Source organism: Vanessa atalanta, chromosome 21 (assembly GCF_905147765.1).
Source record: "Vanessa atalanta chromosome 21, ilVanAtal1.2, whole genome shotgun sequence".
Taxonomy (NCBI): domain Eukaryota; kingdom Metazoa; phylum Arthropoda; class Insecta; order Lepidoptera; family Nymphalidae; genus Vanessa; species Vanessa atalanta.
In genome coordinates, this window is record NC_061891.1 from 8,401,914 (window position 1) to 8,417,909 (window position 15,996).

General features: G+C 32.5%; 3 protein-coding genes across 3 annotated transcripts in view; all 3 read left to right on the top strand.

Annotated features, from left to right (window-relative positions):
* Nucleotides 1–15,214, top strand: part of LOC125072473 (small integral membrane protein 20) — a 25,297-nt gene extending 10,083 nt beyond the window's left edge. Inside the window, exons 3-5 of the mRNA XM_047683127.1 lie at nt 14,148–14,317; nt 14,667–14,723; nt 15,082–15,214. Of these exons, the coding sequence (XP_047539083.1) occupies nt 14,203–14,317; nt 14,667–14,723; nt 15,082–15,134 (225 nt within the window). The 5' untranslated portion in view covers nt 14,148–14,202 and the 3' untranslated portion in view covers nt 15,135–15,214. The remainder of the gene's footprint in view (nt 1–14,147; nt 14,318–14,666; nt 14,724–15,081) is intronic.
* LOC125072471 (GDP-D-glucose phosphorylase 1) lies at nt 683–4,647 on the top strand. The gene is made up of 6 exons (XM_047683125.1): nt 683–1,064; nt 1,169–1,307; nt 2,034–2,181; nt 2,845–2,947; nt 3,322–3,622; nt 4,457–4,647. Exons 1-6 carry the CDS (start codon nt 894–896, stop codon nt 4,564–4,566), a joined length of 972 nt encoding a protein of 323 aa, XP_047539081.1. The 5' UTR covers nt 683–893; the 3' UTR covers nt 4,567–4,647.
* LOC125072470 (gastric triacylglycerol lipase-like) lies at nt 7,679–9,367 on the top strand. Its single transcript, XM_047683123.1, has one exon. It carries the CDS (start codon nt 7,795–7,797, stop codon nt 9,322–9,324), a length of 1,530 nt encoding a protein of 509 aa, XP_047539079.1. The 5' UTR covers nt 7,679–7,794; the 3' UTR covers nt 9,325–9,367.
* Nucleotides 15,215–15,996: the final 782 nt, after the last annotated feature.

Here is a 15,996-nt window from a genome sequence, read left to right on the forward strand (position 1 = left end):
AGAATGAATGCAATTTAACTCAAAGAAATTGAATGAATACAATTTAACTCTTGTTTAAGCTTTGCATAGTATTATACTGAAAAGTTATGGTTGCCCTTTTTTGTTTTTGCATATAGGTTTATTATTCTGCAACAATTTTCAACCAACCCATCATAATATGATTACTTTACATAATATAGAAAATGTACATATCTGACGGTAGTACTAGCTAGCACAGTAGGTAGCTACAGCAACTACCACCAACAACTTTGTTTATTATAGCTAGTATCAGACGAAATTGAATAAAGATAATTTATTATTTTTTGATAAATAAAGTACATTCTGATTCAATTTCATTAATTTTAGGTAAGGGTATTCGCTACGTGGTGTAAAAATCATGTACATGCCTCGTACCTATATGTTTTTACTCTAAATTCCAATAAAATAATTTGAAGAAAAATCTCGGCATAAATAAAAGTAAAAAGTAGGTATAAATAAATTGTTATAAACCACGCCTCTATTTTATTACATAGTAAGTTGTGCTGTTCTAATAGCTGTAGGCTTCAGCAGACGAAATTCAACCTTATTAGACTGCCAACTGCTTAAGCTGTGAAAAAATGATGATTGATGACACTAGGGTTTTCATTGCTGGCAACACTGTTTTCTTGGTGACTTAATGACTGTCAATCAGTGCTACTATCACCAATTCACCACTGACACTGACCAGACTAAATAAAAATAAAATAAATAATGTTGTAAACAATGAATCATCAATGAAATTATTAAAACTACATAGTATATACGCGTCAATTGTCAATATAGATAATAGGAAGTGTTTACGTAGATAGAATGGAAAATATTTTCTATTAATTTACAATAAAAACAATCGTCATAGCTATTATCTTATCAACAAAATGATTCAAATTTATGATTTTGAATCTAAACAATTGATTGAAGACAAGAGTTCCAAATTCTTACCACTTCTTAAGTCAAAATGGAATGATATTCATTCAAAAGCAAATGTATTTAGATACAAAATATTGAACTTACAAGAGAGGTTATTGAATGAAAAGTATTTATTACAGGTGGGTGATGTGAAGAAGAAACTATAATTATAGGATTCTGAACTTTAACCAATAATTGTCAACACACATATAGTGTATTAAAGCCATGAATTGTATTTTTTTAGTTAAACCCAAGTCGGCAAAGCAACAGGAGATATCCAGAACAAATAAATGATATATGTCAACCATTTGATGAAAAGAGGTTTAATTTTACAAAAGTTTCCAAAGAAGAAATAATATTCACATTTAAAGAAAATGACGAAGGTGATATTTGATACATATTATGTATTAAATAATAGACAATGATTTAAATTTACAATATTTAAGAACTAGCTATACTTAAATAAATATCACATATGAATTAAAACAATAACAGAAAAAGTTTAAATTAGACCATTTATAAAATCGCCTGAATTTAATACTGAATTATAATGTTTTTTACTATGTGATAATTTCTCCCAATTCACTCTACTGTAAGCCACATGAAGAACATTGCTCAATTAATGCTGATGTGATAATTTCAACTACTATAGTCTGTGCCCTACCCGCTTAAGTGACCAAAATAAATTTAAATATTCTACTGCTATATTTCACATTGAAGGGTGAATGGGCCAAATTTGCACTAGAGATATAATAATTGCCATAATTGGACTGATTATCATGATAGTGTACAGAATAGTTATTTTTAAATGCTGTGGTGGCTGTAAATTTTTTTATTATTGATATAATGATAGGAGTTGAAATTAAATTTAGGAAATGATAAATCATAAGACAGCTAAAATTGGGTGTGTAAACAACTGTGTTTCCAACTTTTGTACTGTCTTATTCGCATCATTCATTCATAGAAGTTAAAGCAATGGTATTAAGTTGTCAATAAAAATAGTTGGGCAATTGTTTGTGACTTAAAGAATCACAAAAACCATTTGATCATAAAGTTTGAAACTATATTGGATAATGAAACAAAATTGAGTTAATTTTAATTTATTCTAGGGGACAGCCATGCCGTACTTGTTAATGTCAGTCCAATATCTAAATATCATTCCCTAATCTGCCCGTCTATATACAAATGTCTGCCACAAGTAATAACTAAGGAAAGTTTGAAATTGGCCATAGACTTAATGCTATTAACTCAGGATCGGTGAGTTGGCAAGTAAGCTTCATTTAATAAACCCTTTTATTTCAAATATAAAAAAAAAATTAATGATATCTCTTTAAATTAGGAACACCAGGCCCTGTAATGAAATTGCATGAGAATTTTACCTACTTAAATAAATACTTTGGCTATACATAGAATTTACCTTTTCTACTTTTGCTAAATTTTGGTGAATGAATGCAATTAACATGGATTTGCCATAGTTTAAAGCTATCACACATTCCAGTTATGACTTGAAGATTTTTCCCAGTAAAATATATAAAGGCAAAATTCTTTGCTATTTATTTGTTAAGATAGACTGTCAAAGTTGAGAATACATCTAAAAAAATAGTAGCCAAAAAATAGACGCACACTAATAAGTTTGGCGAGTGTCGAGTGTAGCTGTAACGCACACAGAGATAATGAATTTGACTCATTTGTTTTAGTTCATTTATAGTGCAACACTAAATAACTAAATTATCAGGTATGACATGCTTAAATGCTCGATGATGTTGATAGATGCTTTTAACCAAAACTTACTTTATCTACTTTGAAAGTTACGGTTTGTATTGGCTCTATCAGACTGCCGAACTGTAACTGCAGTGTATTAGACTTCGCAAGTAACGGGAAGGTTTCCATAATATTTAAACTTGTACATTTTTATTGCAGAACTCTAAGAATTGGATTCAATAGCTTGTGTGCTTTCGCGTCAGTGAATCATTTACACTACCATTTGTTTATTGAGAAGCAACGTCTTTACGTGGAAAATGCGGTAAATATTTAGGTCTGACATATCGTAAAATTAGTTTCTCCTCAACCGTTTAACTGTACCGTTGAATCTCCATCGTGTCTTCTCCATCGCACGTGACATTGGCAAAATGTTTTGGGCAAATAAATATATAGAAATTTAAAAAAATCCTATTAACTACCGTGCCGGTCGGTAGCTTTACCTTGAGACCAAGGCGGGATAATTAAAATCTGGCAGTACCTATGTTTCCGCATGATAAACTTGAAGTTCTCTTGACATATTTTAAGGTTTTGGAAGTTTGGATTTAGTTATTTTAAAGGGTAATCCTTTGTAATAATCCATGGACCGAAGAAACCCTTAACATTTTAAATAGTTCTTTTGCGTGGTTTTTTTTTCAGAATTGCAATAAAATAAAAGGACCGCTATTTAAGTTTGACGAGAGCTACCCAGTACCAGCATTTTGCTTCGAAGTATTTCAAGGTTCGGAAAAAGTTGATGACATTTTTATATTGTTGAATTACTTGCTACAAAAATCAATTGCACATAACGTTATGATGACAAGAGGAGATCCCATTGAGGGAAGTCGTGAAGAAGTGGTCAGGGTTCTTGTGTGGCCAAGAAAGAGTAGCATGGGAGCTAAACAGCTGGTAGCGTTCAATGTCGCTGTTTGCGAATTGAGTGGATGGTTTCCTATCTATGGTAAGTATTATCTTATTAAGAGGAAATTTAAACTTAGGTCTTGTGAACGTCATAATATATTTGTTAAGGAAGTACCAAGAATTCTCTAAGTGTTTACACTTCTATATGTTATGTTGCTGCGTCTGTGCAAGGTCAACTCTTTCTTGAATTCCTGTCGTATCGAATTTTCCGTCCCATCGAATTGAAGGATTACTGGAAGGGCGTTAGCGTTTTAAGTGTTAGGGCGTACACTGTAATATAGACCGGTAGAACAACTGCTGAATGTCGCAGGACCTTTTATTTACTACCTTGGTAGTTTGCGTGAGTACCTGAAATTCGAAAAAATAGTTTATCATATAGTCCAGTGGGTCCAAAATTTCACAAAGATTAGGCTTATGATCCATAAAATTCCATACCTCGGTTTTTGTGCGCCTGGTTTTTAGTAAGATTTTTATGGAACTAACAAAGTATTTAAGTAAGTCTTGCTCCTTATCTTATAGTGGCCTTGTCAGAACTTATCCGTCCAGGTTATGAAAGTGCTGGAAAAAGTACCTATGTTGATACACACTTCTGTATTGATAACCGCCGTGGTGGAACTTCAACAATCACTATCATCATTATAAAGCTCCCAAATGAGTCAATTCTTGTTCTCAAGTCAGTCGCTGCAGAGTTTTAGTCAGTTTGTAGCTCAGCTGACGATTTTGTCTGTTTGGGCACCGAACCCCAGTCAAGAAACCAATGGATCGACTTCAATGAAATAAACTGTTAACTGCATCCATATCCCCACGATAGAAATAACAGTATTTGTTTGTCATCCAATATTAAGTAAAGTTCTAATTTAAAGTTTGGTTTAAGATTCTGAGGAATATGAAAATCTTCAAGAAGAAAATTTAGAAAACGAATTGAGAAAATGGAAGATAGATAATTTTGAAGAATTGTGTGAAGAATTAAAACTGTTGTATTAAATTAGAATATATCTTTTTCTATTTATTAAGTAAGACTAGATGTAGCGAAGTATTACACAAAATAAATAATCATTTAAGGAGTTAATTCGTTTTATTGTGACGTATTTAAAAATCCTTTTAGGTCATCTCCTCGAGCTCCTGTAACCCATGTAGGATACATAGAGTACACGAGCATAAGACTCGTCAAGTAATGGCTCGTTGTGAAGCCTTTTATGTATCGGTGGAAGAATAGTCATCTACCCTATGAGCTCATGTAGCCGTTGTTGTATCCGTGGAAGGATTGTTTGGTTACAATCCTTCCAAGAACTCATAGAGTAGGTATTCTGAGCTTCGTTTTTACGGAAATGGCTTGTCATTTGCTGTACGTACTCGTTTAGCCTTTGATGACACCTTTTATAACTTTATCATTTACTTTACGAATTCACGTAGCCTTGTTTTTCTCGTAGAATGCTTGTCCGTTTTTCTACGAACTCATGAATCTCTCGTGAATCCCTTACACAATATCGAGCTTATACCTACAGTAATCACATATTTAAGTTTGCACTGGATGTATTTTTATAATATGTTTGTATAAAGATATATACAGTCCTTGTCATATCCGGGAATAAATTACAAATGGCAACAACTTTGCTACCCTACTTCCGTTCCTAGTTAAGAATCCCCTCCTACTTAAAATCTCCGCAATTGTAAATAGACTCGATCTATTGCTATGCAAATACATTAAGGTATATGCATGGGTTAATATTCTCAATCAAGTTGCCAGTGGACAAAAGTGATTAACCGCTTAAATTGGTATTCTGCCAACTGGTGGTATGACTGCACATAGACATTAGAACTTTAAGATTTAAGACATATTTATCATTCCCCATAACCCCAATGCGCCACCAACCTTGGGAACTAAGATGTTACGTCCAATGTAGCTGTAGTTACAAAGGCTTTAAGCCGAAAGTCAGCAATACAAATTATTGCTTGTTGGAGGACGCTATAAGGCATGTAAGCCGTGAGGATGCTAATATTACAATGTTTTAACTATATGAAGCCGAGTCTCTGTAGTATCTGAAGTAGTCTCTTTTCAGACTTTCAAAAATTTAAAAGTGGTTCCAACCGCGCCCCACGGGGTCTACTCGTACATTAAATAACTCATAAAATGTTCTTACAATTTATATTTCGTAGCGCTATTTAAAATCGTTCAGCGCCATATAGTTATTTTCTGGATATTGTTACTTTGCAATAAAACAAAACAAAAACACTATTAACGTATTTAACACGAATTATTACGACATAGTCATAGTAGTTTAGCTTTGATGTATATCCAAAAAGTTTTAAAAGCTACTTATAATTGAGTAAACTTGGCGAAATGAAAATTAAATACCTAATTGGAAATAAATTTAAGTACATACAACTTCGTAAATATTTTTTTAAGTAAGTATGTTAAACCTAACGAACTGTTCAATTTATGGTTTATAAAGATTATTACCAATACGGGCGATTCTTAAAGGGTTAGAGAAGGAAGAAGAAACCTGTTGCATCTTCTGGTTCTTAATTGCTATAAACAACAAAGATTTTTTTATTTATTTATGAAAGTAAAATATGTAATACATTGTAAATACGAAAGTAGCTCTGTCCGACTGTCTGTCAGCTTGTTACGCTTTTTCGTCTTAACAACTGAATCGATTTTGATGAACCTTTATACGAAAAAATCTGAACCCCACGAACGGACATATAATGCTTTTTACCCTTCGAGGGTAAAAAGTTAGTTAGTTTTGGGGATAAAAACAAACAGAATTCCAAGTAGCGAAGCCGTGTGTTTAGCTAGTTATAGATATGTTTATATGTTTTAAGTATTGCTTAGTAATCAAATATTACAATATATTTTGTATAAACAATTATTTTATTCTCAATAAAGTTATGTAAATAAACGATAAAAACGCGTAGAATTTAATTTATTCACGTGCTCCATACAGATTTAAATTTAATTGTTTGCAATAATTACATGTAATTTAAGTAACTACTGAGTTTTTGTCGGCTAGTAAATATGTAGGTACAGTAAAGAGGCTTAAATTACGTAGTACATAATATGAATGTTTTCCACTGCCTATTGAAAAATATAGATCATAGAAATAAATTTAAAAATAATACAAGTAGAGTTGTAACGTAAGTATATAGATTTAAATACTCACGACCAAATCACTGTACGGAATTTAGTATGAAGTTTATACATAACACCCAACGAACCCTGAAGCGCGAGCGCAATTGCGGGAGACAACTTGTGCTTTATATATCAAACACAGAGTACTGACTAGCTGTGTCCCACAAGCAACAATAAGCGTAAATTTAAATGTAACAATATTTTTATTTGAAAATAAATATATAATGTAATATTTGCGCTGTTTCACGGCGATATCGATTTCATAAGAATCCGTTCACTCGTTCGAGTGTCTAAGGTTTTGGGATATTATAAGCAGATTTTTTTACAAACTACAAACATAGTAGAAATTACAAAATTTAAGTTTTATATATTATTACTATAAAGGAAAAGTGTAATAACAAGCACCGACATAATACAGTTGACCTTACTAAACTATTTAATAAAATATATTTTTAAAATACTACTGAATTGTTGTTTTTAAAAAAAGGTAAAAGTCCATTCAGCTGACGTTAATAAAAAATATAGGCACAACAATTTATTTTATTACATTTACAGCGATGTCATTTTCTCTAACATGGTATAACCAGCGGCTTAATTTTTTATACTGTAGCCGCTCAAAACTTGCCTATACTAATCATCTTTGATAAGACGTAGATACAATAATGATATATACAATAATGATATATACAATAATGATATATATAATAATGATAAAAGAGAAAAAATATTCTGATATCTAATATCATTATACTCATCCAACATCTTTCCGTAATTATCGTTTATTTTCTCTGGTCTAATTTGTGCCCATTGTTGATCATCTGTATCATCTGTTGACAATTAATGTCGGTAATTATAAAAACGCTGAATACACTATGAGTCACAGATATTAAATAAATAAACAATATAGTCAACTCGAATTTAGATTTTAAACGCTTATCTGTTGCTATAAATTCAGTGTTTACTAGAGTATCATTCATTAGTCATTTCCCCTTGACCCGACGGACCGGGATACATTGCTGACCCGTTAATGACTTCAGTCGCATGAACAGCTCTCGTCGAGAGCGGTTCACTCATAAGACATGAAGCTAATAGTTATTGTGCTTACATTGATTCTTTTCATACAATGCAGTGAGAGCCGGCACACCGGCTGGTTTCCGCAGAACCTAGTCGACGCATTCACAAATAGAACATCTCAAATAACAAACTACGTTCGATCGAAGGGACGTAGTCTTAAACAGTTTTACGTTGAAAATGTTCGAAATAAAATAACGTCATATCTTGGTTTTAATCAGACGCAAATAGAAGATCGCATTGGTAACCAAGCAAGGATTAAGAGAAAATTTAAAGATTATGTCGAAGATGCCCAAGCCAATGACGAGAAGATTTTTGACGCAATTGCTCCTGAAAAATTAGAATATTCGTGTAATGATAATGACCCGAGCATTCATATGACCACGCCACAGCTGATCGCACTACACGGTTACGTATCTGAGTCACATACAATCGTCACAGAAGATGGATACATCCTCACAGTTCACAGAATACCTCATTCCCGAAACGCTAAAAGAGAGGAGAATCCCCGTAAAACGGTTCTTCTTCATCACGGTCTCCTTGGAAGTTCAGCGGACTGGATCGTCGCAGGACCAGAGAAAGGTCTAGCTTATATATTATCTGAAGCCGGTTACGATGTGTGGTTAGCGAATGTTCGAGGAAATACTTACTCCAGGGCGCATGTATCGCTTAACATTGATACCTTCGCTTTTTGGAATTTCACATTTCATGAAGTTAGCCAACACGATTTGCCAGCCGTTATCGACTATATCATGGATACAAAGGGATGGGATACAAAAATAAACTATATCGGCCATTCAATGGGGACGACTATCTTATTTGCTTTGCTTTCCACGAAGACACATTACAATAAAGTGCTACGAGCGGGTTTCGCATTAGCCCCTGTAGCCTTCATGACTGACATTAAAAGCCCTATTCGTCTCCTCGCGAAATACAGCAATAATTTGGAATATTTGCTAAAACTTCTCGGCGCTAACGAATTTCTACCACAAAATGCTGTTCTTCGGTGGTTATCAAAACACGCGTGTGAAATAAATCACTACGAAGAAGCGATCTGTGAGAATTCAATGTTCGTGTTATGCGGACACGATGAACGTCAGTTTAATAGAAGTTTGTTGCCTATAATACTGGGACACGTCCCAGCCGGTGCGTCGACGAAGACGTTAGTTCATTACGCGCAAGAGATTCGAAACGTGGGAAGATTTCAGCAATTTGACTATGGTACTGAAGGAAATTTAATAAAGTATGGAACGCTTTCGCCCCCCGAATATCCTCTGCATAAAATAACTCTACCGATTGCTTTATTTAGCGCTGAAAATGATTGGCTGGCGGGTGACGTCGATGTTACGAATTTATACGTACAACTCATAAATCCCATAGAACATTATATAGTGCCTTTGAAAGAGTTCAATCACATAGATTTTCTTTGGGCGGTTGATGCACCTAAATTGGTTTTTGCAAAATTGCTTCAATTACTAGAGGAGGGAGTCAGTAAACCCTTTTATAATATAAACACCAATACACACGATATACGTTAGACATATACATATATGATAATATTGTCCTGTTAATTTAGTGATATTGTTATAATTTTAGTCAAATAAAAACAATGCATAAATCATCTTGTATTTTATTGTTAAATTTTGAATATCCGTAAATTGTAAGTAAGCGGTAGTATGATATTTTTTTTTGATAAAGAATACATTTTGAGGTTAGAACGCGTGCATCTTAACCGATAATTTCGGGTTCAAACCCAGGCACCACTGAATTTTCATGTGCTTAATTTGTGTTTATAATTCATCTCGTGCTCGGCGGTGAAGGAAAACATCAGAAATTCTGCCACATGTGTATTCCGTCAACCTGCATTGGAGCAGCGTGGTGGAATACGCTCCAAACCTTCTCCTCAAAGAGAGAGGAGGCCTTTAGCCCAGAAGTGGGAAAATTTACAGGCTGCTAATGCAAAACAAAAATGCTTATATACATTTTAAAAGACAAACTTTTATTTATACTGTCACAAAACACTGCACATGTTAAACAATTTAAACTGATTAAAAGTGTAATCAGTTAGATAATTTTAGCTTTTAAAATCAGTTGCAAGATTTGAAAGAATATGTAATTAAATATAACTTACGACGAAACGACATAGTTAACTATTATCTATTAAAATTAGCACTGAACAGTGTGTTGTTATTACTCATCGAGTTCTTATCTTGTTTAAGTAATTGATTTTATATTAATCATTACTACTGAGTTCTCCAACATAGTCTACACTAACATAGTCTAGTGTACTCTACTGTTAAATATTGTTCACTAGTTATCGTCCGCGGCTTCGCTTGCATATTAGGGGCAGTGGTGGACTAAGGGCGGAAGCGGCGGCTCGCCCAGCCTCCAGTCTTGGGGCACCCCAAATGCATCCGCGTTCCCCTCATCAAACCCTAAACAAGACTTTAAAAATGGGCTTAGTACCTACATAATTTCTTCAAGATCATAACACTATATTCTACAGCCATCTAGATTTTTTACACATAAACATAAATACATAAACACTTATTTATACACACAAATGTAAACTGAATAAAAGCTTGTACATTTTTTTTAAGCTGGGGGCCTCATTTTGCTTAGTTTTAGACATAAAATGCTTCAGTGTTCTACCTTGCTTCATACCAAATTTCATCGAATTCAATTTATGGTTTGGCTGTGAAAGAGCGACAGACAGACATAGTTCATTTCGAATTTATAATAATGTTGTAGATTAGTATAGGATTCTATATTGTGTAAACAAAAGTATTAAGATTTAGACACAGACAATTTTACTACTTTTTACTTATTGTTATATTCCTAATAAATAGATGGAATTAAATTAAATTAAATTAAAAACATTAACAGTAGGTGTTTATTGTTTTAAATAGTTTGTTTACATCGCTTTAATAATCGTGTTGCTGTGGAATCGGAACATGTATCTATATTGTATTAACTGTTTGTGAATTGTTTGTCTGTTTGTAACGTCATTATTAACCCTTAGAACTGATAATAGAACATCTAAATTATGGGATCTATGGAAACAAAATAAAATAATACTGAATACAAAATAATCCTAAGCAGATAATCCTACTTACAGGAATAAGTATTATATAACGGATATCTAACTAACTTGGTGACCATCTGACCCAGATTCCAGATCCATTTCAAAGTTATATGTGATGAGTAGGTGGTACCTATATCCAGGGCCGAATTTAAGGGAGGGCAACATCCCTGGGGCATCCACAATAGAGGTTCAAAAAAGGTTTAAGAATTTTAATGTAATAAGTATATGTTTGGATATCTGGATATATACCAATTACGATAATATTACTAACTGCTGTTTTAAAAGACACTGATAAACAGAGTAAATAAGATATTGACAAATTTTACTGATGGAAATGAAATTTATCAAATTAATTTGTTAAATAATAACAAGGGGCCTGCACTCCTCTGTTGCCCAGGGACTCCAATCCTATGTTGCCCCAGGGCCAAATTCGGACCAGGCTATACCACACATTCATCACATTATATTCTACCGCCAAACAACGACACCTAGTGTCCGTGGGTTTTCGTTTACAGGGTAAGTGATCCAATGATTGAACGCTGTATGTTTAATGCCGATGTAATTAAGGATTGATTAACATTTATCATAGTGCCAATGTCTATCTAGTCTTACAGACAACAAACGCCCGGTATTAGTTGTATTTCGCCAATCTCCACTCATCCACAAAAAAATTGTAAGAGTCTAAGACCATAACGGCGAGGCGCCACCTAACGCCCTACACCCTAAAAACGCTCCTTTTTTGTGGCATTGGTTGGCGGACGAGCATATGGGCCACCTGATGGTAAGTGATTACCACCGCCCATAGACAAAGGCGCTGTAAGAAATATTAACCATTCCTTACATCACCTATGCGCCACCAACCTTCGGATCTATGATGTTATGTCCCTTGTGCCTGTGATTACACTGGCTCACTCACCCTTCTAGCCGGAACACAACAATATAGAATACTGTTATTTGGCGGTAGAATATCTGATGAGTAGGTGGCAACTACCCAGACGGACTTGCACAAAGCCCTACCACCAAATATGCTCCTTCCAATATCTATGAGTGACTTACCATCAACTGATCAATTTGCCAGTCTCAATTTACCTATTATTACTAAAAAAACTATTATACATATGTCCAATAACAATGAAATACATTCGTCAATACAAACTAATAACAGTGACATTTGTAAAACAAAGTTCACAATGATCATTCTTTAAACAAAATATGATTCATTATTATTATATTAATATAGAATGCAAAACAAACGGAATGAATCACTTCACTGTTGAACTTTGTGATAGTAAATTGTTAAAAACATTACGCGTTTTAAACCGAATGAGTGAACTTATCAACTACGAATGCCTAAGATAAGTTGAAAACAGAGAGGCCATAATATGATAACTTAAAAGCGTTGTTTAGCGTATGCTTAGTTAAGTACTGGGGACAATGCTACTATGAGAGCCGAGATGGCCCTGTGGTTAGTACGCGTACATCTTAACCGATGATTGCTAGTTCAAACCCAGGCGAGTACCACTGAATTTTTATGTTCTTAATTTTTGTTTATAATTTTTATCTCGGTGTAGGAAATAATCGTGAGGAAACCCTTCGTGTGTCTAATTTCAACGAATTTCAGCCACATATGAATCCACCAATTCTTCAAGATGGAGAGGGGGGCCTTAGCCCAGCAGTGGGAAATTAACAGGCTGTACATGTTGTTGTTGTTGACAATGCTACTAACAAATTTTTGTTTATTTATTGAGTTAAGAAATAGATACGTTTCATATATAGAAATATGAAACGTAAGTATTTCTTGATAGTTATCATTTAAGCTTTGTCAAAATTAAACACTGATTCCAGCGTCTGTTTGAACTTGACCTGATAAGACCAATTTGATTACGTAAATTATTTTAAAAACATAAAAAACGACAAATATTTAAGAACATGTTTAAATATATTATAGAAATATAATAATTTAATTTTTTTAATTATATCAATAAATATTAATTATTATTATTAGTTTCAATAACGCGTAATTCTGATCTTTGTTGTAAGTAATTACGTTTCTAAGAATTATCGATAAAATTATATATCGCCAATGTGTCGATTATAATTTTATCAATTACTAAGAAAAATATTTATTAATCCTTTAAGAAGAAGATGAAGATTATAATTTATACAAGCAAGTCGACTTCAAAATTTCCCTTTGCGTAAAATAGGAATGTTATTTAAAAATTTTAAATATTTGATCGATGTCAACTTTTATGTCAATACGTAAGTATATAGCATTGTTAATGAGTGGGCTTATTTAATTGAATTCACATAGAACAATAACATAGAATCACTACAATAAATTAATAACCAGCGAAAATAAAAAGTCAGTAAAAATACAAGTTACAAATTTCTAGTGTATTTTCCATCTAGTTTTCCATTGTATTAGACTCACAGTGTTATTTTTTTTTTAATTTTACACAGGACAACCCGTGAAATATATAATATATATTTTTTATTTTTTTTTATTTAATTGTGGCTTTTATTTGTGCCGAGACAGATTATTTCGCCAATGTCACGTGCGATGGAGAACAATAGAGTTTGAAAGGTACAACAATATACTTAGTTTTAATTCAGTTTAAAAGATTTGACTCAACTAACAAACAAACATTGTTAGTTAAATAAAAGCTTTAAAAAGGAATTAGGAAAAGGCAACGTCAGCTCACTGAAAATTAAAAAAAAGCATATGCGTGGGTATAACCTTTGTTTTAAGCGATGGAGTGGCACTGTTTTATTCTACCGGAAATCAATTATATTGTGAAATTAAGCACGTATTCAGTATAACAATCCGCAGGACCGTAGCTTAGAAACCAAGTCAAATACGTTTGTTATCGCAATACATACTTTGGGACCTGTGATGTGTGTGTGTGTGTGTGCACTGTGCACTACCCATAAGTATTCATAGAGGTAAAGCTTTGATTATTATTGAAATAATCAGTAATTGAAAAATAATGGAATATTTTTTATTTCAGTCTGATATTTTTATTAAAATTTAATTTAAGCGATTATTAGGTTATAACCGTATATATAAAAATATTAAAAAATTAAAACTAACGAAAAATAACAATTCAACTCATTATGAAATAATAGTTGTGATGTTTATATATTTTCTTAATAATATGTAGGCACAGCATTTTTTCTTTAGTCAAAGGCATTAAAACATCTTATGGACTGTCATTGTCATACTGCAAATGACATTTTTCAAAATGTCAAATGAAATTTCATTTAGTAAATAATATCAGTGAAATATATTTCCAATGCAAAAGTTTGAGAAATAATAATAAAAATACGGAAAATGGCTTATTATAGGCGTTGGAGATATGCAGCGTTCTTAGGCGGATTCGTCGGTTTGCTAGGACTGACTTTATACCCTATCGCTATAAGCCCAATGATAGACCCATCGGAATACAGTAAGATAAAAAAGAAAATTTCATAATTTTAATTTAGATTACAACTCACGTTTTTCTTAACATTATGCTACCCGAATATGAATAATGCAATTAATTTCTTCAAAATTAGCAATCATATTCTTAAACCTAGTTTTAATTTTACCTGAAAGTCTTAGATTATTTTGATATCTAGATAAAGTCGGAATACAAAAAAGATAGAGCCAACTTCATTATTTTGGTGTGAGTTACATTTGACACTCGCCAGTCGTAGTACTATTATACTACTTAGTAGCCAACTGTTGGCCGCTAGTTTTTTCGAATTTCGTTTAAACCTTTTGCCTTTGGTCAAAATTACATATTTCATTTTCAGAAAAGATTCAAAAGGAAACCAGAAAGAATATAAGGCAAGAGGATATCCAACCAGGAAGTAATAATTCTTTCTATTTTAATGTTTTTTTTTTGGTTGCTCAAAGCCCAAGTCCAAAAATCCCAAATTACTTTGTTTTTAGTTAGCTTCAGCCACCACTCATCATATATTCTACTGCTAACCAACAATGCTTATAAATACAGATGTATTTTGGTTCAAAAGTTGAGTACACAAGTGTAACAACAGGCATGAGAGACATAACTTCTTGCTCTCAAGGTTGATGGTGCATTGAATGGTTTTAATAGTTTTTACAATGTCTATGTCTAACAATGCTGATCACAGATGACCTATATTAAAATAAAAAAAATATTTTGGTAAAGATGAATATTATCTTCCTAACAAATTTAATTTTTTTCAGATATGAAAGTCTGGTCAGATCCATTTGACCGTAAAAAGCCTCAAAATGAATAAATTATGTAGGATTATTAAATAGTTAATGTATTGAAATAAATTTAATTAGTTGTTTTTAAAATAAAAAATACATAAAATTCTTTGTTTTCAATTTCATTTGTAAAAATGATATCAATAAGAAATAAAATTTAACGACATCATTGTGCATAATATTAAATACTATTTAAATATAGATAATAATTAAATTGCCTTAAAATTGAATAAATTGTAAAATATAAACAAACAGAAATTTCCAGAAACTAATTTGGCCAAGGTTTAAATTTTCTTTGTCTTTTGTTTTACTAACATAATCTAGTATAGATTTTCAAAGTTAAGGTTTTACTTGGTGGTAGGGCTTTGTACAAGCCTGGGTAGGGTAAGGTAAGTAATTACAGTCACAAGGGACAATTCAGTATTCGTTCCCAAGGTTGGAGGTGCATTGGCAATGAAGGAGAGATTATTATTTCCTAAAGAGCCAATGGGCAGTGGTGGACATTTATCATCAGTTGGCCCTCTTGCCAACTGATGATAACTCTTTGCCTGTCGCACGCATTACGAAAAAAAAACGTGCATAAGCAAACTTGGCAGAATAAATTATTCATAAGCATATAGTCTAAAAAAAAACAATGATTAAAAATATTTTTTATTGTGAAAATTGCAAATCCTATACCGTTACATCTCACTTAGCTACAAAACAGTGGAGTATCATGTTACAATTTCCATTAAAAAAATAAACTTAATTTTTCATATTTACAAATGGTGCTCACATTTTGATAAAACGTCTGAATCTTAATGATACATTTAATTAAGTATAATGACACACAATGCTTAGTAAATAATTAGTGAACGGAAAGTAATAAACTATCAACTATTATATATTAAA